The following is a 25,718-nucleotide window of genomic DNA, read 5'->3' as shown; positions in this document are numbered from 1 at the left end:
TAAGCATGTGAAGTATGAATGGTCTGCTGCAGCTGAAGCAGCTTTCCAACAGTTGAAGGCTGCCATGTGTACAACTCCTGTACTGGCTCTCCCTGATTTTTCTCGGCCTTTTTTTGTTGGAAATAGATGCTTGTGCCACTGGTATTGGGGCTGTGTTGTCTCAAGATGGACATCCTATTGCTTTTTATAGCAAGGCTTTGGGTATTCAAAATCAGAAGCTCTCTATCTATGAGAAGGAATTTTTAGCCATTATGATGGTAATTGATAAGTGGCGCTCTTATTTGATCCGGGGTCCATTCACTATTAAAATTGATCACCAGTCCCTTTGTCATTTGGATGATCAAGTATTGGGGAGTGAATTACAAAAGAAAGCCATGACTAAATTGATTGGTCTTCAATATAAGTTTCAGTACAAGAAGGGGGTTGATAATAAGTTAGCTGATGCATTGTCTCGGGTGGGGCATTTCTTTGCTGTGCAATCTGTTTCAGTGACTCAACCTCAGTGGGTTCAGGAGGTCATTAACTCCTATGTGGTGGATCCTGCAGCTCAGCAACTCTTGACTGAATTAGCAGTTGTCAATCCTAATGCTAAAGGATTTTCCTTGTCCAATGGTCTCATTAAGAAAGAGGGCAGAATATGGGTTGGGGCTAATTCGGGGTTGCAGACCAAATTGATTACAACCTTTCATTCTTCTCCAGTAGGGGGACATTCCGGGATTCAGGCTACTTATCAGCGTTTGAAGAAACTTTTTCTTTGGCCTGGTATGAAAACTGCCGTGGCGGAATTTGTGCAACAATGTGCCACTTGTCAGGCTGCTAAACATGAGCATTGCAAGTACCCTGGACTATTGCAACCGTTGCCTATTCTTGCTGGGGCTTGGCAGGATATTTCGATGGATTTCATCGAAGGTTTACCTCTCTCTAAGGGCAAGAATACCATTTTGGTCGTGGTCGATCATTTCACTAAGTATGCTCACTTTCTACCACTGAAACATCCATTTTCGGCTCTTCAAGTGGCTGAAGTCTTCCTGGATCAGGTGGCAAAGTTGTATGGGATGTCCAAGTCAATTGTCTCTGATCGTGATCGAGTGTTTACTAGTAACTTTTGGAAGACACTGTTTGGCAGATTTCATATTCCTCTTAATTTGAGCACTACCTATCACCCTCAATCTGATGGACAAACTGAGCGTGTTAATCAATGTCTCGAGATGTATCTCAGGTGTGCAGTTTCTAACACTCCTAGCAAGTGGGCAGTCTGGCTTCCTTTGGCACAATTTTGGTACAACACTTGTTTTCACACATCTCTACAGTGTTCACCTCATAAAGCCTTATATGGTGCTGATCCTTCTTATGGATTGTTGCCGTCTTTATCTGAGGGAGATTCTGAAGGTCAATCGGCTGATGCTGCTGAAATACTCAAAACACGCACCTTCTATTCTAGCATTCTTCAGCATCATTTAGCCCGTGCTCAGAATCATATGAAGCAAATTGCTGATTCTAAACGCACTTTTCGCACTTTTGCTGTGGGGGATTCTGTTTATCTGAAGCTACAACCATACGCTCAACATTCGGTGGTGAATCGTCCTTGCCACAAATTGGCTATGAAGTATTTTGGTCCCTTTGTGATCTTGGAGCGTATTGGGTCAGTTGCTTATCGTCTGGAATTACCGGAGGCAAGTCAGGTGCACCCAGTGTTTCATGTGTCCCAGCTTAAGCAATTTGTTCCTTCGTCAGTCCCTGTCTTTTCGGAGCTACCGGACATTGTGGCGCTGGATGAGGTGGAGCTGCTTCCTACTGCGATTTTGGACCGGCAAATGGTTAAGAAAGGGAATGCAGCTGTGGTGCAAGTCAAGGTTCTTTGGGGTACTTTGCAAGATCACTTTGCTACGTGGGAGGATTATGAAGTTCTTTGCACCAGATTTCCTTTGGCGCCGGCTTGGGGACAAGCCTGTGCTCCAGCGGGCGGCAATGTCATATCACAGGCTATGACAACGGACGAGGAACAGGAGAAGGAAGCGTAATCACGCTGAGGTGTTTTTGTGTAAAGAAAGCGACTTAAGTAAATGTGTAGTGTGAGTTCAGTGTGTGGCCGTGAGGGCGGAAACGCGAAGGAGTAGTATATAATCCCCGTGAACTGTAGTTGGAAAACAAGTCTGAAGAAATGAAATCAAAACCTCTCCCCAAACTCTGTTTCCTCTGCCTCTCTTCTCTTCTCTGAAATTCGAATCCATCTTGTGTTCATCCTCGTTGTGGCAGCGAGATTCTCGCCGGCGACGAGGTTGTGACACGGCGGAGGCCCTCGCGGCCGGCCCGACCTGGTGAGCGCTCTCTCTCTGGAACACGAAATTTCAGCTGCTCAGCCTCTATTAGGGCATCGATCTGATGAGGCCATCACACCTCCACTTTGCCGAGTTGGGATTTATTTCAGATTCTACACTTACCTAGCCCTTTGTGTTAGAGAGACAGAGAGTATATAGAATGAAACCCTAGAATATGTAGAATCGAACCTTTTGTGTTAGAGAACATATATAATTGAAAGTTTGATATTTACAACCTGTTTCACTTTGATGCAAAAAAACCTTGGGCCTGTTCACTTTGATGCCAAAAAAAACCTTACCAAATTTTGGCATTGCCGAAATTTTGGCAGGATTTCTTATATAGTTATCAAAATTTGGCAGCAAACTAAATGTAGCCTTTTTTTGGCAACTTTACCAAAATTTGGTAAGGTTGAAAATGGCATCAAAGTGAACAGGCCCCTTACCAAATTTTGGCATTACCAAAATTTTGGCATAGTTGCCAAAATTTTGGCATGATTTTTTATATAGTTACCAAAATTTGGCAGCAAACTAAATGTAGCCACTTTTTTGGCAACTTTACCAAAATTTGGTAAGGTTGAAAATGGCATCAAAGTGAACAGGCCATTGCCCCAGTTAACTTTGTTCCAAACATCAATTTGTTCATAAACTTCGAGGAAATTAGTTTTTTTAATGGTAAACGATCAAAGTAGCATCATTTGTGAGGAAATTAGTTTTTATAAATGGTAAACGATCAAAGTAGCATCATTTGTATGGAAAAGATCGGTTTCCACCCATCGTCTCAAAGTTCATCAAGTTGGTCTGTACCAGGATTCACAATATATGTAAACCGGCAAAAACCAATGTAATTCGGACGCTTTTTCTTTGTTAAAAAAATAATTAAATTCTAGTTTGAATTTTTTTAACTTGACCGGAAAAACTGAGTGGTTTTGTGTTATCGAGCCGTCCCAGGAAATCAGGTTTTCGTTGGGTTTGTGAACCCTGGTCTGTACGCACATGTGTTCTCCTTTCCTGATGCTAAATATTGAATGCTTGTAGGCTTTGGAGATGGCCATGAGGTGTTCTTCCCCACTAACCGAACAGGCCAGGAAGATGCATGATTCCTCAAATTCTGGCATCCTCCCTTTGGACGTGCTGTTCGACGTCCTGGTGCGGCTCCCAGCCAAGGAGCTCTGCTGCCTCCGTGTTATCTGCCAGGCATGGCGGTCCCTGACCTCCGATCCCCTTTTCATCAAGGCACACGCAGCTCACCACAGACAGCCGCTCCTCTTGGCCACATTTAGAGACGACGAGGCACATGTTCATATCATGGATTTGGTAGGCAATGTGCTTAAGACGATAGGAATCCCGGTTGGCCACAAGGTGTTGTGCACACACCTCGATCTGGTCTGTGTAGCCACAAATTGGAACAGCTGCCGTGTGCTTAATCCGGCCACCGGAGCTGTATACGATTTGCCTGAAAATCCAGCAGAGGAGCACATGTACCATGCCCACCTATGCAAACCTTACACCTCATTTGCATTTGGGCGTATCACCTTATTGTTCAATTTGGGGAATTTTTCTAGGGTTAGCCTTCTCAGCTCACCCCTTCCTCATTTATTCTATTAGCATAACACTTTACAGATAGGTCCTTGGTACAATACATATTTACACCAACACTCCCCCTCAAGATGGGCAAAAGATATCAATCATACCCATCTTGTTACATATTGATTGAATCTCACTAGGACCTAACCCCTTTGTTAGACAATCAGCTAGTTGTTCACATGACTTAATATACTCCAAACTAAGCACCCCGCTATCAATCTTCTCCTTAATGAAGAACCTATCAATCTCCACATGTTTAGTGCGATCATGCTGAACAGGGTTGTTTGCAATGCTGATGGCTGATTTATTGTCACAATGAAGCATCACAATGTCACTTCTTAGCACTCGCAATTCAGTCAACAAGCTCCTCATCCACAACATCTCACTCAAGCTCAAAGCCATAGCTCTGTATTCTGCTTCTGCGGTAGACCGAGCCACCACTGCCTGCTTTTTGCTTCGCCAAGAAACAAGATTACCACCAACAAACACACAATAACCTGATGTAGATCTTCTATCATCCATACTACTCGCCCAATCAGCATCACAATATCCTTCCACATTTAGATGCTCATTCTTCCTAAACCACAATCCCTTTCCAGGAGTCCCTTTCAGATATCTGAGAATCTTATGAACAACATCCAAGTGACCAGTTCGAGGATCATGCATATACCTACTCACAACACTAACCGCATAGGAAATATCAGGTCTTGTATGGCAAAGATAGATCAAGCGTCCCACCAGTCTTTGGTATGCTTCCTTATCAACGGGATCACCTGATTGAGCACACAATTGGTGATTCCTATCAATAGGCGTAGTACTTGCACGACACCCAAGCATTCCTGTATCTGTCAATAGATCCAAAACATACTTCCTCTGAGATAGAACAATCCCCTTTGATGAACGAGCAATTTCAATTCCAAGGAAGTAGCGAAGAGGACCAAGATCCTTCACCTCAAATGCCTTTCCCAGCCTTTCCTTTAGACACCTGATTTCTTCTACATCATCACCAGTGATCACTATATCATCAACATACACAGCCAAGATGGTGATGTGTGTCCCCCTATGTTTGTAAAAGACAGTGTGATCTCCATTACACTGAGAATACCCCATATCACACACTGCATGCCTGAACCTATCAAACCATGCACGTGGAGACTGCTTCAACCCATACAAGGATTTCTTGAGTTTACATACTTTTCCAACTGTCTGGCTATTCCCAAATCCTGGAGGGATCTCCATGTAGACCTCCTCATGTAAATCACCATGGAGAAATGCATTTTTCACATCAAGCTGATGAAGGGGCCACCCAAAGTTCACCGCACAAGATACCAAAGCTCTCACTGTACCCATTTTTGCCACCGGTGCAAATGTCTCATCATAGTCAATTCCATATGTTTGACTGTAGCCTTTTGCGACTAACCTTGCTTTATACCTATCCACCTTCCCTTCAGGGGTTTGCTTCACTGTAAAGACCCACTTACATCCCACTGCCCTTTTTTCTGGTGGAAGTTTTACAAGCTCCCAAGTCTTATTCTTCACAAGGTCATTCAACTCTTCTTTCATTGCATCTTTCCACTTTGGATCCTGCTTTGCACACTTCCAATCCTTTGGTATAGGCATTGTCTGTAATGATGCAATAAATGTTTTGTATGCTGGTGAAACATGAGAATATGTGATATAGTTTGCAATGTCATGCATAGAACTAAGATGCTCAAAACCAAGACGTATAGGAGGTCTACCAGCATTGGATCTAGTCTCTCTACGTTGTGCAAGAGGTAATTCTACATGTTCAAGAGTTGGAGAAGTATTACCAATTGTCTCAAGAGAAGCCAAGGAGGCTGGAGGAGAGAGACTCTGGGAGGATTCAGGGACTGGACATTTTGGGTGTGGTAACTCTTCAATTTGACTTTGCACTAACCCTTTTCTTTTCTCCCCCTGACTATCAAACCGCCTCCTTTGGTAAACCAGCACATCCTTTTGTTTCACCCTTTCGGCTCCCTCCATAGGACATGGAATTGTCCCAACAACTACTTCTCCTTCTTCTCCATCCTCTTCATGAGGGACCATTTCTCTATCCTCATCTTGTGTATCTTCAATGACTTCCACTACTTTACTCGCATCATCAATAGAGCATGGTATTGATCCAATCACTACTGCCTCTCCATTCTTGTCACCAACATTTTTTTCATGTATGTCACCTCTCTCTCTCTCCCCCTCTCGACTATCAACCTCCATGACAGTCGAGAATTCCTCAAGAAATTGGTCAAGATCTCCTTTACTTTTATAATAGGGCTCAAACTCACGAAATGTCACATCCATACTCACAAACAGTCTTCTCCCAATGGGATCCCAACATTTATACCCCTTCTGACTCGAAGCATAGCCAACAAACACACACTTTACTGCATGAGGATCTAACTTGCCAACAGAAGGTCGGTGATCTCGCACAAAACAAACACAGCCAAACACCTTTGGAGGAACCTTGAACTCTCGCTTACCCAATAACTGTTCGGCAGGAGACTTCATACCAAGTATTCTGGAAGGCATGCGATTGATAAGATATGCTGCTGTCATCACAGCCTCACTCCATAGATACTTTGGTACATTCATCTGGAACATCAGAGATCTTGCCACTTCTAGCAAATGCCGATTCTTTCTCTCAGCTACACCATTTTGAGGAGGGGTGCCAGGACAAGTAGTCTGGTGAATAATCCCCTCATCTGAGACATATGACACAAATTCATTATTGATATATTCTGTTCCATTATCAGTCCGAATAATCTTAACTTTTGCATCAAACTGAGTTGTCACTAATTTATGAAAGTCTTGGAAGCAACGAAGGACCTCACTTTTGTGTTTAAGCATATAAATCCAAGTCATACGAGTGTGACAATCAATAAAGGTGACAAACCACTTGAAACCACTCACAGAAGTAACTGGGCATGGTCCCCAAACATCAGAATGTATTAATATTAAGGGCTCACAGTTACGAAGACCGATTCCAACATATGTAGAGCGAGTATGTTTGCCAAGCTCACAAGCATCACACACCAATCTATGCTTATCCACTCTACTAAAGAGGTCTAGATACAACTTACTCAAAATCTCAAAAGATGGATGTCCTAACTGACAGTGAAGCAAACTGATCTCCTTCTCAACATCTCCAACCACCGCAGCTAGTCCCAGTTCCTCATGATTGATGTACCACAACCCATCACGCCTGACTCCAGTCCCAATCCTCCTCCCAGTCCTCTTCTCCTGGAACAGACAAGAATTCTCATCAAATACAACAATGCACTTGAGTTGATCAATAGCCGAGCTAACTGAGAGAAGGTTAACTGGAAAGGAAGGAACATGCAGAACAGAAGACAAGTTCATTGATGATGTGCACTCTACCGACCCTATACCATGAATAGGCTTGGATGTACCATCAGCGATTTGGATAGTTTCAGAGTGGATATAAGGGGTGTATGATGTGAAAGTATTATGTAATCCTGTGACATGCTTTGATGCTCCTGAGTCTATGATCCAATCTATAGGATGTCTATATGTAGATGCAAGTGCCTGTGCCTGAGTACCTTCGCCCACTTGGGCGTAGTTGGCGAAGTTACCAAAGTGAGTGGTGGTGTTAGAGCTCTCATTGGTCTTGTTCTTCTGCCATTCCTCCCATTGTGTCACTTGTTCACCTATTAGGGTAACAGCTTTCCCATCCTCCTTAACTGCATTGGCCTGAGGAACACCTCTGCCCCTACCACGACCTCCAACACGACCTCCACGATCACCTCCTCTACCACCACGATTTCCCCCAAAACCACCACGGTCTCCTCTAAATCCACCACGAGTTCCACCATGCCCTCCTCGAATCGATCCCCTACCACCAATGTTCCGGGAAGTGGGACAATTGTAGCTCACATGACCCACTTGCCCACAATTGTAGCATTCCCTATTATCAGCTGCAATGTATGCTGATCTTATAGGATTTGTACCTCTCATCAACCTCAATCTCATCTCTTCCTGCACCATTGCTGAAATGGCCTCTTCCATAGTGGGCAATGTAGCTTGGTGGAACATAGCTGCTCTCCTATCCTCAAACTCCTTGTTCAACCCCTTCAAGAAATGAATGACTCTTCGCCTCTGCAGCCATTTATTTCCAATCACAATGTCATCCTCATGTTTCAATTGTAGGAGATCATAGTGATCAAGATCTGCCCATAACTGTTGCAGCTCGCTAGCATACTCTTGGACTGTTCTCCCCTCTTGCTTCAAATTCTCCACTTTGTTCTGAGCCTCAACCATCATCATTACATTTCCCTCTCCTGAATACATGTTGCTCAGCGTCTTCCATACAACTGCAGCATTCTGGATAGCTTCTATCATCCTGCCAATAGAAGGAGCCACCGAGGTCATCAACCAAGATACCACAGTGGAATTTGTAGTATTCCACGTCCTCCATGCTTGGCTCTCCTTATCAGAAGGTTCTTCACAACTCTCTAGTAAAAAATGATCCATCCCTTTTGCTCTCAACATCAGTTGGGCTCTCCTACACCAACTCAAATAATTTTTGCTCCCCTCCAACCTCAACTCATTTGGCATCAATTCTAGTTTCACTGCAGACACTCCAGCCGCATTCCTAGGACCTATCATGCCCATCTTCAGCAAATCCTCTAGCAAACCTTTCATATCACCTTTAGTAACAAGCAAGGAAGTATCCACAACCTCCTTTCCCTCCCCAGAAGACATTTTTTTTCTTCCCTTAGCTTCTTCTTTACCACATTAACAGAGGTACAACAAGGACCAGACTTCAATCCCCCATGGCAGATCAAATATTAGCCAAATCAACTAATAGGAGCAACAACACTACTCCTCAGTTTCTCACCAAAACAGAACAGCAGCAATAGCACTACTTCTCAGTTTTCAGCACAGCAGCAAGTACTCAGTTTCTTCCCCAAATCAGCACAGCAGCAGCAAATACAGCAGCAACAGCAAGCCAAGCGCCCACTTCACCTTCTCAAGTAGCAGCAGCACCAACACCTCACCAGCAGCAGCAACAACCTGCTCCTCTGCCACACGCCGTCACCAGCTAGCCCTCCGCACGCGTTGTCGCCGTTGGTGCTCCCTGCCGTCGACACCGTCGCTTCCTCACTCCACGTCCCGCCTTAGCAGCGCTGCCGTCCTGCGCCGGCACAGCGCCGCTTCCTGCCGCGGCCACCAACCGTCTCTGCCGCGTGCGGCCACGCTGGCCTCGCGCGTGCGTCGTCGCGCCGCGCCAACCTCGCCTCGGCCCGCGCCGCTGCGCCGCGCCGCTGCGACCTCGCCAGCTAGGGTTCAACCTCCCCAGTCGCCGGCGACCCGCTCTGATACCATATTGTTCAATTTGGGGAATTTTTCTAGGGTTAGCCTTCTCAGCTCACCCCTTCCTCATCTATTCTATTAGCATAACACTTTACAGATAGGTCCTTGGTACAATACATATTTACACCAACACGCCTCCACGGGAGAGTACAAGGTGCTCCGGATGTTCAACCGTCCCGGATTTACAGACCTTGAGCTCCCTCAGCTCTGTGAGGTCTTTACAGTCAAGGGTGGCACAGGCCAAGGCCATGCACATTGGAGGGGAAAACAGAGCCGTCAGTTCTTTGTTGAGATGCAAAAGGCGAACAGCGGTGTCGTCGTTAATGGGGTGGTGTACTTCTTGATGGATGCTCTATATGATGCTATGATTATTAGTGGACTGGGAGCTGGCATTCATCCAGACTTCATCTTTTCTTTTGACCTTGAGACTGAGGAATGGAGGGAAGACATCCAGGGGCCAATTAGCAGCAGCTTTGTATTCGACGGTGATTTTGATCCACAGGAGTATTTCTCAATTTGGCATCAACTTTGTCTGGCTGAGTTGAAAGGCTATTTAGTTCATCACCAGCGGTTTTGTTCAACCATGGACCTATGGTTTCTAACCGATTATGAGACCCGTGCCTGGGTTAAAGAATATAGCATTCAGACTGAATCGTTCATCCCTGTTCTTGAGTACGATGTAAAGCCATTGCTGGTATTAGATGATGGGAGGATACTCATATGGTTAGGATCGACAGGACTACTGCTCATATATGATCCAAGAACCAGCAGTTTTGCGGAAGTCAAGATGAGACATCTTGCTGAAGTTGGCATGTACACAGGAAGCCTACTGAGTTTACAAAATGGTGACATGGTGTAGCATTGTAATATTATGTTACACACTTCAGTTTGCAGTTAATCACTTATGCAGGAAACCATTTCTATTGCTTTTGGTTTTGGAAGTCATTTTTGGACACAACCATAAAATGCTGGGGTTGATCTCATGTTGCATTGGAGCCAGCAAAGCTGTTGCAAATTCTTGAAGATGGTAGGTGTCTTTATTTATTTATTTTGTACATTCTTATGTAAACATAACGTAGAGTGTACCTGTCAGCATACATTCTGGTATCTGACATAATTTAGGGGAACTGCAACCTTACTTTTCAGCTGCTTGTTGGGTGGCTAGTGTGACTTATGTGCAATTTGATATTTTGATTCAAGAAAAATACCAGGATGATCTGTGTTATATGTGAAATTTGCATTTCGAATCTTCTGTACTATATTCTCGTTTACTTCTGGAAATGACTCTTTTTGCAGCCGGTTGCCAGTCACTTGTATTCAATTCAAACAGAATATTGTGTAATTCAGAAGACATCAAACACAACTGTACTCTGCTCATCTTCTGTGCCTAAACTGGATGCTAATGAAAATGAGTTTTGGGAAATTCAAGTGTTCGCAATTACTTGACATGTACAGTCCATGAACAAGGATCAACTAACTCAAGCCTGAACTTTTCTAAACTTCAGACCTGAGAGTCTGAACTCAATCCAACTCGTGCAGGGTTCATTTTTGGAATTAAAAAAGAATCAAGTAAGAATTTTACTGCCTTTATTGCAGATAATCAGATAATAATTAGTGCTACTTAAGCACATTCAATTCAACCTATCAACAACTAATGATCTTAGCCTGCTAATAAATACAGTGACCGTTAGAGGACTAAGCTCCTATACATCTCTATTTCTACATCTACAGAAGAATCTATTTCTACAAAAGGACAATGTCACTGCTAATCCATCTCTAGCTCCATAGATCGAACAGCTCATCATCAATGGTGAAGTCGATGCAGCTCAGGTCGTAGAAGCCCTGAACTTGACTGTCTAATATGCAGCCCAATATCCACAGGATACTTCAGATACCTTGAAATTCGTTTCAGAGCTGTCCAATGGACATCCATAGGTGAATGTAAACATTGGCAAATCCGTCAACAGAAAGGGAAAGAGCTGAGTAATAGTCATGTACTAAAATTCTCACCACCAAGAACCGCTCCTCTCCAGGAATAGGTTTCACTTTCACAGAGAAACTGCCTCCCAATCTGCTTCTTGTTCTGAACATTGTCTGTCAGCAGCAGGCTATTGTTTTAACCTATAAATCCTTGCTTATTTCAGATGAGCCATTTTATCAGTAATGATCCATTTCTTCTTAATGAATCAGTAGTGTATCCAAAGCTGATACTTGTATCTTTGATCTTCCATCAATCTATTGTCACCATTTATATCCTTGACTATGTGGATTTGTATTGCTAGCTCATCTGGACAATCTGATATTCTACGAATTCAGAAAAATTGCAGCAGAGTTTGCAATCAAGGATATATGTGGGCTGTCGTATTTTCTGAGCATTGAAGCAAATAAGCTATCTGGTGATGAACTGATGCTGGCACAAATAAATGAAAAGAGGTATCTCATTGATCTGCCACACCGGACAGGTATTTGCCAAACAGATTGCCACTTTTATGTCATGTTCAGACATCAGACTTTCAGAAGCTATACTAGACTACTGCTGGTGCTGGTGTGCTACAATACTTGATGATGACAGGGTGCGTTAGTATTTACAAGCTCCTACAGATGTGCGTTAGTACTCTGAACTTCTGAAGGCACAGCTTTGCACTGAGTTCAAAATTCAGAGAATGCAGTCAAGCTCTTTTCAGCCCGTTTTCAAACACGGACAGAGCAGATTTTTCTGATCATCACCAGATCAACTAATGGAAATGTACTGTGCCTTGTACCTAACTTCATATCTCCTGGTGCTCACGCTGTCTCACGATCAATCACACAGGCTGAATACAATGCTACGGCAGAGTTAGTATGTGGAGTGACAATCTTGAAGCAACTTACTTGATGACGATAATGTTTGCCTATTATGCTTTAACTGCTGGAGATTAATACATCAGCTTCCTAAATTGATTTGTGACTCAAATTTAGGTGTTCACAATTACTTGACATTTTCAGTACATGATCAAGAATCGATTAACTCATGTCTGAACTTTTCTGAAGTTCAGACTTGGCAGTCTGAACTAAATACAGTTCATTCATAGTACACTTTTGGAATTAAAAGAATAATCAATTAACAATTTGGCTTCTTTCATTAGATATAATCAGATAATACAATTAGTGCTACTTAAGCACATTTGATTCAACCTATCAACAGCTAATGATTATCAGCTTTGCTAATAAATACATCTCTGCTTCTACATATACAGAAGAATCTCTTTATTTCTACAAAGGACAATGTCACTGCTAATCCATCTCTAGCTCCATAGATCGAACAGCTCATCATCAATGGTGAAGTCGATGCAGCTCAGGTCGTCCATCGTCTCGGCGAAGTCGATGCAGCTCAGGCCATCCATGCTGTCTGGAACTCCAAAACCAGTGGCCTCCACGTCCATGACGCCCGATGAGGAGTGCTCCTTCTCCTTGTCCGGCGATGACATCATGGACCCTGCACCACCACTGGCGTCGACTTCGGCTTCATGGTCATGGCCGCCTTTTGAGGGAGAGTCGACCGGATTGCGCGCGGCGTACTCAAGCGGAACCTTCAGCTCAGCCTCATAGTACCCGGGAAGGGAATCATCCACCATGCCGGAGCAGCTCTGATCGGCGCCGTCAGAGTCATCGGGGAGGTCCACCACTGCTGAAGGAGGAGGAGCGGCGCCGGAGCAGCCATGATCGGCGATGTCAGAGACAGAGTCATCGTGATGGTTCACCATTGCTGCAGGAGGAAGAACGAGCTCCTCGATCAGAGCAGTCTCTGACACGGCGCTAGTGCAGCTCTGGCCATCCATGGCGGCAAAGTCAAAGCAGCTAACCATGTCATCCAGGCTCTCTGGAAGCTCGAAGAACATTGGCGCCTCGTCGTTTTGGTTGTCCAGCGATGACACCCAAGACGGCGCTGGTGCTGCACGGCCACCCCCGGCACCGGCTTCGGCTTCATGGCCACCTTCTGCTGGAGAGTCCAACGGGTGAATATTAGCAAACACCATGGATGAATCGTCCACCACGCCGGAGCAGCTTTGATCGGCGCCGTCAGTCTCATTGGGAAGGTCCACCACTGCTGAAGGAAGAGGAACGGCGCCGGAGCAACCTTGATCGGCGTTGTCAGAGGCATAGCCATCGTCATGGTTCACCATTGCTGCAGGAGGAAGAAAGGGCTCCTCTGATATGGCGCTAGTGCAGCTCGGGTCGTCCATGGTGGCGAAGTCAAAGCAGCCAATAATGTCATCCATGCTCTCTGGAAACTCAAAGAACACAGGCGCCTCGTCGTTTTGATTGTCCAGCGATGACGCCCAAGATGGCGCGGGTGCTGCGCCACTGGCTTCCACCGGTGGTAAGACGATCAGGTCGGAAAGATTAGCAAACACCACGCCGGAGCAGCTCTGGTCATCCATGTTCTCTGGACCTCCAACATCAGCAAACGACGACATAGATTGCGCCGGCAATGCGCCACCAACTACGTCCGCTTCAGCTTCATGGCTTCCTTGTGGCAAAGAGACGAACAGGTTGCGCGCGGAGAACTCAGGCACAAAGCTCTGCAACTCATCCTCATCGGTGACGTCAGAGTCACAGTTCACCACCGGTGCAGGAGGAGGAACGGCGCCATCAGAGACAGAGTTCACCACCGCAGCAGGAGGAAGAACGGGCTGTGGCGGCGGGGCGCTGTCCTCGAGCAGAGCAGTCTCGGGCATGGCTATCTGTGGGGCGCAGCGCGCTCGACCGTCGTCGTGGTGGGCGCTCTGAGATTCCGGTTCCCTCTTGCGCTTCTTGCCGTGGCCGCTGAACCGGATGCGATACAGCCGCATCGTCGACGACGCGAGGTCAGCCGGCGTCGTGATGGCGTACTCGTGCATCACCCACCCCGAGCTCCCCTTCTCGCCATCCGCGAAGTAGCTGAGGACGTACTTGCGCCACGCGATCTCCAAGCCGCCATCGGGGACGACCAGCCTCTCACCATCGACGCACATCCTCTGCCCCTGCCAGTACCCTCCGCCCTCGACCGTGCGCTTCTGCCGGCTCCCCTTCCCATTCTTGGCCCGCGCGTCGGCGAAGAAGAACGCCTCATCGCCCCTGCCATGATCCGCAAGAAGCCTCCATGGCGGCGCGCAGAGGGGATCAGCGTCGAGGATGACGCCGTGGAGAGGGAGGGGCTTACCCTGGATGCGCGCGAGGAGGAAGCGGGCGACGAGCTCGTCGTCCTTGGGCTCGAACTTGAGCCCCGGAGGGAGCCCATCTCCAGCCGCCGACGCCATGGGAGATCCGCGGGAGAGGAGTGGAATTTCTAGGGTTTGGGAGGAGGGTTTGGTTGGGAAGAGAGGAGACGATTTGAATCGAGGAGGGGATGGGGATGGGAGAGCAACGGATAGGAGGCTATTTAAAGGCGGCGGCTTCGCGGGATCAGCCTCGCGCTCGCGCGCGGAAAGATCTGGTGAGTTTCCCATTTTTCGGAAAGTTTGATGAAATATCTTATCTTTGCGATTCGATATGAAAGTTATTTAGAAAAAAAATAGCTTCAAAATTCGAGGTGAGGTTGGTTTGAATTTTGCAGTTCTGCTCAAGCTATACATACGTATTGCTGAAGGTGACACTGAACAAATGATGTTTGCAGCCTATTGGCTATTGCAGTATTGCCAATTGCTGAAGGCCTGAAGCTGACACTGAAGAAAAGAGCCATAAGAAAGATTCAGGATGAATATCACCAAAAGAAATTGACCAATTGAGCAAATCCAGCTGTTGACGAAAGTTCGAAGTCCCTTGATTTGTCTTTTGTCTTGAGGAACATTGATGAGGTTACCGCCCGTTGGCACAGTTCTATGTTCTTAATTGCTCTGAAGTTCAGACTTTAGAGCCTGCACTCAATCTAAATCATGCAGAGTAAACTATTGGCACAAACAAAAGAATCAAGAATTTTTACTGCCTTCATTGGAGATAGTCAGATAAGAGCCTACAATAATTAATGCAACATAAGCACATTCAATTCAACCATTAGTGATTGTCTGTCAAACGGATTTTGTGATATCTGAAATACTGAATGTGAATGCTACGGTTTTGCACTGGGCTTAAAATTCAGAAAACACAGTCCACTCTTTACTTCTGTGAGAGCATTTTCGGACGCCGACTGAGCAAGTTGTTCTGATGATGGCAGATCATCTAATGGTTGATTTCCTGGTGCTTGTGGGGGGTGATTTGAACTCTGAAGAGATTGTTTGGGTGCAGTACCTGCCTCAAGAAACTAGGTGTTCATCAGGTTCAGAGTTCAGACCCCTCATCTCCTCCTTGGACAAGTTTTTCAGACATTTTTACAAAGCCAATTGAGGGACGGCCGTTTGAGAAGCTTGGATGCAATCTGAAATTTTGGACTTTGTTAATGCTAGTTAATAACTTAGGATTGTGGGGAGATAGCCCTCCTCTGCTAGCAGGAAGAACGGATCCAGGAGCTGAAGATTCAGAATTAGCATATGTACAGTCCAAAAGTGATTGGCCACTCTTCAATTTTTTTTAATTAAGCAAAATTTTGTTCAAATTTCAACTTTTTTCTAACCGAAATTTCTGTAATGTCCACAATTTCGCTTCTATCAGTAACCCCGAAATATTTGTGATTTCCACCATATAGAACCCTACGGTCTTTCCCTTAAAAAAAACCTACAGTCCATGAAGCCGAATTTTTTTAGGCAAAGATTTGAAGCCAATAATCTTTCATAAAAAAACAAAAGAAAAAGTATGAACTCAATTAAATAACGTGCTGGCGTGAAATATACAAAACTCATATAGGAGTACATCTCTTCACTCTCTGCTCTACAGAAGGCACTCAAATCAATTCCTACACGCGACAACGTGCCAATGTCAGTCTTGATCTCACTCCAAATCGGATCCAATTTAAATCGTGTTCGGACTTAAATTCGGATTCGAACTAAGCGTCCCGGCATATAAATCGGATCCAAATTAAATTGTGTTCGGGCTTAAATTCGGATTCGAACTAAGCGCTCGCGCCATATTAAGCGCGCCCGCCACCGTTGCCCTCGATAACTCGTACTACATAATCAGTGCGCCTCCGGAACTAGATTCATAAGCCGTCTCGACCAGCTCGCTGTGGCGTCATCAATGGCGGCGCCGCCGAGAAACCGCACGACGGAGAAGGCCCATGTTGACGACGAGGCGTTGCAGAGGTATTGCGGCGCGTGGCGGGACATGCAGTGCCCTCACCGCGGCGGCGGCGGCGGCGGGGACGCGTTCGTCGTCGGCGCGGTGTACCACATCGCCGAGGACCTCACCGACATCACCCTCATGGACGCGTACTCCGGCGAGGTCGTCAGGCGGATGGACGGGCTGAGCAGGCCAGGCCTCAGGGTCTGCGCTGGCGGCGACATGATCTGCGTCGTGAGCCCCGGCGACGGGCTGCTCCGCGTCGTCGACGTGGCCACCGGCGACCTGACCGACCTCTCGATGGGCTGCTCGGCGGCGACGGGGAGGAACGTCTCCTCCGGGTACACGCTGGGGAAGGTGCCCGCCACCGGCGAGCACAAGCTGCTCCACGTCTACGCCGCCGCCAACGGGTCCCAGTCAAGCGAGGTCCTCACCATCACCACCGGCGCCGGCGGCGGCTGCCAGTGGAGGGCGACGCGGAGCCACCCGCCGATGAGGATCGAGCACGGGATCAGCCGGAGCAGCGCGACCGTCGGCGGGGTGGTCCACTTCCTCTCCCCGGCCACCACCTCCGCCCCGCGCGACCGCGGCGTCGAGTGCGACACCATCGCGGGGTTCGACCTCGCGACGGAGCAGTGGAGGCCGGTGCTGATGGACGGCCCGCTCCCCGCCGACCAGCGCCACCGCGGGCAGCGCCCCAACCTCAGCCTCGCCGCGCTCGGCGGCCGCCTCGTCGCCGTCCACCACGACTACCCCGGCAGGACCATCAACCTCTGGTCCCTAACGCCGAACACCACGACATGGACAAAGCTTCACTCGCTCCCGATCAAGAACGTCCTCCGCGGGTGGGAAGAAGAACCGACGAGCCACCCGGCGGCGGCAGCGGAGGCGAAGCGCGGCGGGCGAAGCAAGAAGAGGAAGAAGAAGAAGGAGGAGGAGGTGAGGTGGTTGTGCAGGGAGAAGGTGGCGCAGCCGCTGGCGATGGTGGGGGACGGGAGGATGGCGGTGTGGGCGAGGGGGTGCGAGGGGGCGGTGCGGCTGCACGACCCGAGGACGGGGGCGTGCGAGGAGGTGGCGCAGGTGGAAAAGGGCGGCTGCGTCCTGGGCTTTTATTCCGGGGCTCTCGCGCAGGGCGAAGAGTTCTAGGTAGCACTTGGGTGTGTAGCTAGACGAAACCTTAAGTGTTACTGCAAAAGAATTGTATGGTAAAATAGTAGAGATGAGTCTCTTGCGCCGCTCATATATAACGGGCAGGCGTGTGTATGGAGAGATTCTTTTTCTTTTTTAAAAACAGGAAAAAAGTTTATTTAGTATAAGTTTTAATTACTCTATTGTTAATTAATGTGATATACTTCCTTTTATTATGTAATATAGTAAATATTTAGTATTTAAATTTATATTAAAATTTGGTTTTTTCTCCCTCTCTTATCTTAACCAATTACAATTATCTTCTGTTTAGTATCTCTACTTATTTCTTCATCTCAACCAATCATATTTATCTTATTTAATTCTGTCAATTTTTCAGCCATGTGGAGAACTCTAAAAATAACTTAGGACCGAGTACACTTTACCAGTATTAGGAAAAACAAACCAAATACACTCTACACATTTCTACCCTACCAAACCAAATATTGATAATGCTAAAATTCGATATTACCAAAGATTGATACTGTTTATTTTGGCATCAAACCAAACAACACTTTGGTGAGTTGGTATACATCCGGCGTTAGTTCAGACAGGAGAAGGGTGAGACTGCTGTGAGATTATCTAGTTAAATACAGTGATATATTATAAGAGTAAATTGTGCTCGCAGTATATAAATTTGTGTGGTGGGTGCAAAATAGGTACTACAACAACTATAACTTGCACATTCTGATAAAGTAACTTGACTAGTCCATCACAAATCGCACCGAAATTATCCATGCAAACAAAATTATTGTAAGGTTCCAAACTGATAGCATGTATTACTATGTTTTAGAGATCTTATTTGGAATCCAAAGAAAAAAATAAATTAATTGTGCAGAAATTTTCATGTACAGGACAAGAATTTATTTTTTTTATCATCTGTATAACTCTGTATAATGCTCACTTATATGTTCAGGAGCAACAAAATTTCTGCCATGCCATAGTCTCCTGAAAAATTCATTTTAATTTTCATTCTCAAATACTCCATTTCACCAAAAACTTGTTTTTAGAAGTTTATTTCCATGGTTGGGCTTTTTCAATTGTTTCACTTTTTTTCAATCTAAATCTGAAAAATATCGAGCGCATAATAATTATACATTTTGTCGGTCTAAATTTTGTGTAATAGTAATATGCGCCACATTAGCTCAATTTGCTTACAATGACCGTTTTGCCCCAAGTTCTCACGGACTAGGTAAGTTATTGTATCGAATTGAGCAATTTGCTAGTTGATGTACCTATTTATACCCATCACACAACTTCACGCACCATGAGCGCAATTTACTCATATTATCGTATTATATCTATACCAAATTAAAAAAAAAATCTAAGGCTTCCTTAGCTTTTTTTGGTGCATACGTCGTCGTCTCTCAGCTGACTTATTTGGCCTCTTCCTCCCGCTCCCTTTTCTCTCTCCCTCATGGCCTCCATCTCTCTCCTTTTGGACCTTTCCTCCTTCGGCCAAAAGTCCTTTTTCACTTGTCTCCTTGCCTCGGCCTGCTCCCTCTCCTCTATCCGTTGGCCTAGCTATGCTTAGGCTCAGCCCAGCCGTTGCTAGTTCTACTTCGACACACGCCTCCAGCCGACATCTATTCTTATCTCCCAGCCAAACCCTAGCATCGTTGCCACGTCGATCCGTCTCCCTGTGTGCTTCCTCATCCTCCAACCGATTGCAAAAATCGATTCCCCACTCCTCCCTTGTCATTCCCCATGATTTTCCCTTTCAATTCGGCTTTAATTTGCCGGATTTAATCTCCGTCTAACTGCTAATGATGGCCGGTCGGCGAGCTTCCTTGCCGCTTTTATCCCGAGTTTTGCGGAATTGGGTTGTGACATTTGCATGTGGATTCTCTCTGATTTTTGGGAAACGAAAAGAGCAAATTGAGTGGATCAAAAGCTCTTAACCAATTTTGGGAGATCGAGAAAGATTCGGCATATTTGATGGGGAGGATCAGCTCTAGCATCATACAAGGTACGTGACTGTCGTTCAGAGGTTGAAGACGCTACTATAGCGCAACGAGAGGAGACAGCTGACAGTGCTAGCTAGACGCTCCACTTGTGAGCCGAGCCAAAGAGATAAAGGTCAAGCCGAATGAGGTAGGAGATAGCGAACCAGACTAGGGCTAAACATAGAGAAAGGAATGAATTTTACCTAAAACTAAGGTAGGATTGTACTTACTTTTTTTCAATTATAATGTATAGTGATATCAATATTTTAATTTATTGTTTAGCTCTTAACAGTTGTTTAACATATATCTCTACTACTTAAAAAAGTGTAGTGGTGGTCTTGAATCCCCATCCAAGCAGCCCCATGGAATATGAACTATTGGATCGCGAAATCCAACGCCTCGATCGCCTATCTTTTCTTTTCCTCGAGCTCTCGGGGTTTTGGACTATTTGCCACTCTCCCGAATGAATTCGCTATTTTGCCATCGGGGAGAGAAGATTCTTGCTTGTGTGCCATTTTTGAGCCCGCAAGGCGCCACGTCACCCGATCTAATGACAAAATAACCATCTTACCCTTCTTCTTCATTTCTCCTCCGGTCTTTTTCATCCCCTTCCTTTCCCAGGGCGCCAAGGTTATTGGGCTCCGGTGAGCTCCCCGCCTCGCACTTCTCCCTCCTTTGCTTGCTCCTTACCTCCACGGCCCCTGCTCTTTCTTTTGTGTCATCGCCGGTGCCTTGCTTCATCGTCACCGTCGTCGCCTTCTTTCTCCTCTCGGCTCTGCCCCACTCTCCCCGATGTCGGCGGTTGTGTCAAGTCCAACCTCGAGGCTTCCCCTACCTTGTCATTCGCCACCTAGCGCCAGGAGGTCGGTCCGGCGGTGGTGGTGGCGGTGTCACCAGCTCACACGCAAGGAGGAAGGTTGGAGGAGAGAGACCCCGAGCTAGAGGAAGAAGATAGGCAAGACGGTTATTTTGCCCTCGGATCAGGTGACGTGGCACTTTGCAGGCTCAAAAATAATACTTTGCAGGCTCAAAAATGACACACGATCAAGAAATCTTCTCTCCGATGACAAAATAGCGAAGCCAACCTTGAGAGCGGCATTTGAAAACACGCCACCGGGAGAGTGGCAAATAGTCCAAAACCCCACAACCCAACAAAGCTCTCATCCTGAAACCGCCGATCCCCTATCCGCCTCACGCCGCCGCATACCCACTCGGTCGCTCCCCCTCAACCGCCGCCGCCCCCATCCACGCCAACGCCGTCGCCGCCGCCGCCGCCGCATCCCCTCCAACGCCATCGCTCCACGCCGCAGCCGCATCCCCGATCCACGTCGCATCCCTGATCCACGCCGCAACAGCCGCATCATCGGCCTACCCTCCATCGACGGCGTGATTCCGCGCAACGGCTGGAGGAGGCGAGGTCGGGCCTTCCCTATCGACGCTCCACGCCGCCGCAGCCCGCAGCCCCGTCGGCGCCGTCGCTGCGTCGCTCCATCGTCGTCCCGACCTCGAAGGTGAACCTGCTTCGAGTCCCTCACGCCGCCACCGATCCCAGGACTCGTCAACCCTGCAAGCCATCCATCCTGCCTGTGAACAAGGTAAGAGTGCTGCTCGATCCAGTTCCTGTACAGGAGGCATACGAGGCAGGGTATGTTAGATGCATAATGGCTTTAGAAATCCCCTGCGTTGACTAAATCCCCATTGTTCATTATTAACCATTGTTCACTGTGCATGTATATCTGTGATGCAAAACTCTAATCCAAAATCTGAAGTTCAAACTCTATCATATTAGTGGTTTACTGTACCTGACAAGCAAACATCTCAAATTTGCTACTGTTAATGTATGCTACTGAAAATTCTGGAGAAAAAAAAAACATCGTACGAACGTTTTTTCAGTTCTCTAAAAAATTCAGAAATATACAGTACACTCTGGGAGGTTGACAGCCATCCGATTCAAATCGAACGGACGATACCGACCGTACACCTCTACAGAGCTCGCCCTCTACTACGCCCCTTCTCCGACTCCGGCGAGCCCAGATCTCAGCAGGTCGCCGCAGACCTCTCCGTCGGCGGCGAGAGGGTTTCGATCCACCCGCAGCGCCATGGCCGAGCTCGCGGCGGGAGGCGACCAGCGCGCCGCGCTGCTCGCGGCGGCCACCCTCTTCCCGCCGCCGCCCGACGGCGCGAGGTTCTCGTACGGGACGGCGGGGTTCCGCGCGGAGGGGGCCGCCATGGGCCCCGCGGTGTGCCGCGCCGGGGTGGTGGCGGCGCTGCGGTCGGCCAAGCTGGGCGGCGCCGCCGTGGGGGTGGTCATCACAGCCTCGCACAACCCGGTCCGCGACAACGGCGTCAAGATCGTCGACGCGGACGGCGGGATGCTGTCGCAGGACTGGGAGCCGTTCGCCGACGCACTCGCCAATGCCCCCAACCCCGACGCCCTCCTCCAGGTTGCCTCTCCTTCGCTGGATCTCAGCTTACCACATGCCCTGACCTTGTTAGATTGCGTACTACAGCTAGCTAGTCAGTTCGATTTGTTACTGTCTGACGCGTAATCTCTTTCCTCTGTGTTGATTTTTGTAACATGAGAGCTAATTTTGTTAATAGGATGAGCTAGCCAGATCGCCAGTCACCTAAGTTAGGGTGTGTTTAGTTCACGCCAAAATTGGAAGTTTGATTGAAATTGGAACGATGTGACGGAAAAGTTGGAAGTTTATGTGTGTAGGAAAGTTTTGATGTGATAGAAAAGTTGGAAGTTTGAAGAAAAAGTTGGGAACTAAACCAGGCCTTACAAACTCTAGAAATTTATTGAACCAGAGCAGGTGATGCTCGAGTTCTTGGGATGCTCCAAATTGTGCTAGAGCATGGATAACACTTCACAGTTTCTAGGACAGTGCATGACTCTTTAAGTCTCTAACATGAACAAAACATGTTGCTAACAAGAATCTGACAGCTCTAGAGATGACAGTATTGGCACCATTGTCTTGTCAAAGTTCATTCAGAGCTGAAACAAATCCTCTAGGGTAAAATATACTGCAAGTCGTAAAACCTTGTGGTTGTACTTGGTCCTCTTCTGAGTTTACTTTGTTTCTTTCACTCCACCATCTCCAAAGCAAATTAGTTATATTCAATCGTTTCTCTTTAGAAAGGTTTCAGGTTTCCTCCATCGCTGCTTTAGGTGAACAACACATCAACAGTTTTTATCTTAAATCCTCAAGATCTAGTTCACTCCAGCATTGTCGAACATTCTTGCATTTGAAAAATGAGTGGTCATCATCCTCATGAAACCTCCAGCATATTGGAATTATAGTAATGTTTAAATTCCTTGATCAATGTTAAAGACTCTGATGGTGCTAATTGGTACTTGATACTGTTGGAAAACAGAACTTCAGTGCCTCAATATTATCATTGGATTGAACTATGGAACTAATGAGGAGTGGCATCTTCTGCCTGAGATGTTAAGTTTGTTCAGATAGTTGATAGTTTTGTTTCTGCCTACTCTTACCCTCAGTTTTCTTTTATGTTTGTTGAATTGTAGATAGTGCTTCAGTTTGCAAAAGATGAGGATATTAAACTTGGTGGAAGCCACTCGGCACAAGTGCTGCTGGCAAGAGACACGAGGCCAACTGGAGAGTACCTCCTTGATGTGGCGGTGAAGGTATGACATCAATTTACATCCTTTATTCTGTATTCACTGTATGTCTCATGTTCATGAGTCAATCTTAATAGTTTTCTGGAACTCATGCATGAAGGGAGTAAATGCGGTAATAGGTGCAGTAGCAGTTGACATGGGGATCCTCACCACTCCACAGCTGCATTGGATGGTCCGAAGTAAAAACAAAGGACTGAAGTCTTCTGAGACGGATTATTTTTCACAAGTTATTGATTCATTCAGGTTCTTCTGAATTTAATTCTCTGCTACTGTAAGTAATAAATATGTGGCATCTATTTGTTTGCATAATTTAACTATATTGCAATAGGTGTTTATTGGAGTTAGTCCCAAAAGATAAAGAAGCTGATGTGATAAACAATAGACTAATTGTGGATGGAGCTAATGGCATTGGTGGGTTGAAACTTGAAGAAATAAAGGCAAAAATCTCTGGATTAGACATTCATGTGAGGAATTCAGGGAAGGGAGAAGGGATACTTAATGAGAGTTGTGGTGCAGACTTTGTTCAGAAGGAGAAAGTTGTTCCTCTTGGCTTTGGTCCTGAAGATGTCGGTTTCAGGTGAGTCAGTTAATTGCTCCTTAAATTTCTACTTGTCAGTTGTCACTGATCTTACCTGGCCATTCTGATCTAACTTTCAGGTGTGCAAGTTTTGATGGCGACGCTGACCGGCTTGTTTATTTCCGTATCGTATCCTCTAGTGACACTAGGATTGATCTCGTTGATGGTGACAAGATATTATCACTATTCGTGCTGTTTATTAGAGAGCAATTAGATATTATCAATGGAAAAGACAATAAAGGAAATGAAGTACTTCCTACACGTTTTGGTGTAATTCAAACAGCTTATGCAAATGGTGCATCAACAGATTTTCTCAAGAACATTGGTCTCGAAGTTGTATTCACTCCAACTGGAGTGAAATATCTTCACAAGGAAGCCCTAAAATATGATATCGGTATCTACTTTGAAGCCAATGGACATGGGACAGTGCTATTCTCAGATCATTTTGTCTCACAACTGGAATCTTTGACCAGTGAGTTTTCTTCAAAGGCTGCAGGTGAACTCTTCATGATTTTTCCAGCATTTCTTTTCTCTTTTGCATTGTTGGATCTATTTGTTTATGGTTGTCGTGATGTTTCCCCCTTTCCTTTTACCTTTTCACATTAGGTTCTTCACAACACCAAGCTGCTATGAGATTGTTGGCCACAAGTCAGCTAATTAATCAGGCAGTTGGAGATGCTTTAAGTGGAATGCTTTTGGTGGAGGCTGTTTTGCAATACAAGGGCTGGTCGTTTCAGAATTGGTGTGACCTGTACACTGATCTGCCCAGTAGACAATTGAAGGTATTTTCGCCAAAGTACCTGGAGTTATTACCTCTTCTTTTCTAAGATACGCCTCTAGTTATCACTGTCATATCAGGCTCCCATAATATAATTATGATTTCAGGTTAAAGTTCAAGATCGAAATTCTATTGTTACAACAGATGCAGAAAGAAGGGTTTGCCAGCCTAATGGGCTGCAGGAACTGATAGATGGGGAGATATGTAAGTAACATCTTCTCTGAGCATATAATACTTATGTTTCTTTCCGACATCCGATTTTCTTGGCATAAATTGAAGTGTTACTGAATTCTGAGGTACCCTGCAGCAAATTACTCTCATGGGCGATGTTTCGTGCGGCCATCTGGTACCGAGGATGTGGTGCGTGTATATGCAGAGGCATCTTCAGAGGAAGCAGCTGATTGCCTTGCAAAACGAGTGGCGCAGCATGTTGAGCGCATTCTTGGATAATTTGCCTTCCCTTTTTTTATCTCTTCATTTTCCAGAAGTTTAAAGTGTTCACTTTAGCTCAATTGCCTGACACATTTGAAGAATATCAAAATCCATTTGTTTGTAATGCAACACTACATGTTTATTCGAAATTTTCAGATTGTACATACTGTGTGTAGAGCCATCAGTTATTGTACCAAAAAAATAGTATGAACAGATTGAGTTCCAACGCTTCTTTTTTTAAGAAAGGAAGTTGTCCGTGCAGAACCAGTTCTTTGATTCTTTTTAGCTGGCGATATACTAATGAAGTTATCATTTACAACCATAGGTGAATTCCTTATTCACATGCCCACGGGAGTTAGGAAAATGGATACTGAAATGAAGAGAAAAAAATAGAAATAATTTATACTGCATGTACTCCCTCCTTTAGAAAAAGCTTTATTTTAACTTTCCAACTTTTATCGGAAGGACTTAAGGGCCCCTTAGATTTGTAAGAAAAGTGTAGAAAATTTGAAGGGTTTCAATCCTACGGAAAAATTTCCTATGAAACCCTTTGAAACAAATGATTGAATCCTATACTAACCTTTAAAATTTCTATGTAATGGGTAATCCTACGGAGATTTTGGAGGAAAGTTAACAAGAGGTCCAATCTCTTAGAAAAATTGATTCCTTCGTTTTTCCTATGGTCCAATCAAGGTCCAATCAAACGGTCGTTCTTGTGTTTTTCCTGTAT

General features: G+C 45.9%; 3 protein-coding genes across 4 annotated transcripts; 2 read left to right on the top strand and 1 right to left on the bottom strand.

Annotated features, from left to right (window-relative positions):
• The first annotated feature begins 3,362 nt into the window (after nucleotides 1–3,362).
• On the top strand, nucleotides 3,363–10,453 carry LOC107281785 (F-box protein At5g18160). Its single transcript, XM_026027171.2, has 2 exons — nucleotides 3,363–3,847; nucleotides 9,387–10,453. The coding sequence occupies exons 1-2, from the start codon at nucleotides 3,363–3,365 to the stop codon at nucleotides 10,111–10,113; spliced, it is 1,212 nt and encodes a 403-aa protein (XP_025882956.1). The 3' UTR covers nucleotides 10,114–10,453.
• Nucleotides 6,832–9,297, bottom strand: LOC136357514 (uncharacterized). Of its 2 annotated transcripts, none has more exons than XM_066312793.1 (2): nucleotides 7,481–9,297; nucleotides 6,832–7,160 (listed from the first exon to the last, which is right to left on the bottom strand). In XM_066312793.1, exons 1-2 carry the CDS (start codon nucleotides 8,640–8,642, stop codon nucleotides 7,117–7,119), a joined length of 1,206 nt encoding a protein of 401 aa, XP_066168890.1. In that variant the 5' UTR covers nucleotides 8,643–9,297; the 3' UTR covers nucleotides 6,832–7,116. The 2 variants fall into 2 exon arrangements, with proteins under 2 accessions (XP_066168890.1, XP_066168889.1); XM_066312792.1 differs by having other exon boundaries at nucleotides 7,514–9,049.
• Nucleotides 10,454–21,572: 11,119 nt separating the features above from the next.
• LOC4342646 (phosphoacetylglucosamine mutase-like) lies at nucleotides 21,573–25,248 on the top strand. The gene is made up of 8 exons (NM_001422031.1): nucleotides 21,573–21,999; nucleotides 23,088–23,207; nucleotides 23,302–23,444; nucleotides 23,530–23,778; nucleotides 23,859–24,274; nucleotides 24,385–24,560; nucleotides 24,664–24,760; nucleotides 24,864–25,248. Exons 1-8 carry the CDS (start codon nucleotides 21,655–21,657, stop codon nucleotides 25,004–25,006), a joined length of 1,689 nt encoding a protein of 562 aa, NP_001408960.1. The 5' UTR covers nucleotides 21,573–21,654; the 3' UTR covers nucleotides 25,007–25,248.
• Nucleotides 25,249–25,718: the final 470 nt, after the last annotated feature.

This window comes from Oryza sativa, chromosome 7 (genome assembly GCF_034140825.1).
Source record: "Oryza sativa Japonica Group chromosome 7, ASM3414082v1".
Lineage (NCBI taxonomy): Eukaryota > Viridiplantae > Streptophyta > Magnoliopsida > Poales > Poaceae > Oryza > Oryza sativa.
The sequence above is the reverse complement of the archived record's forward strand: the minus strand, read 5'-3'. Positions and strand labels throughout refer to the sequence as shown.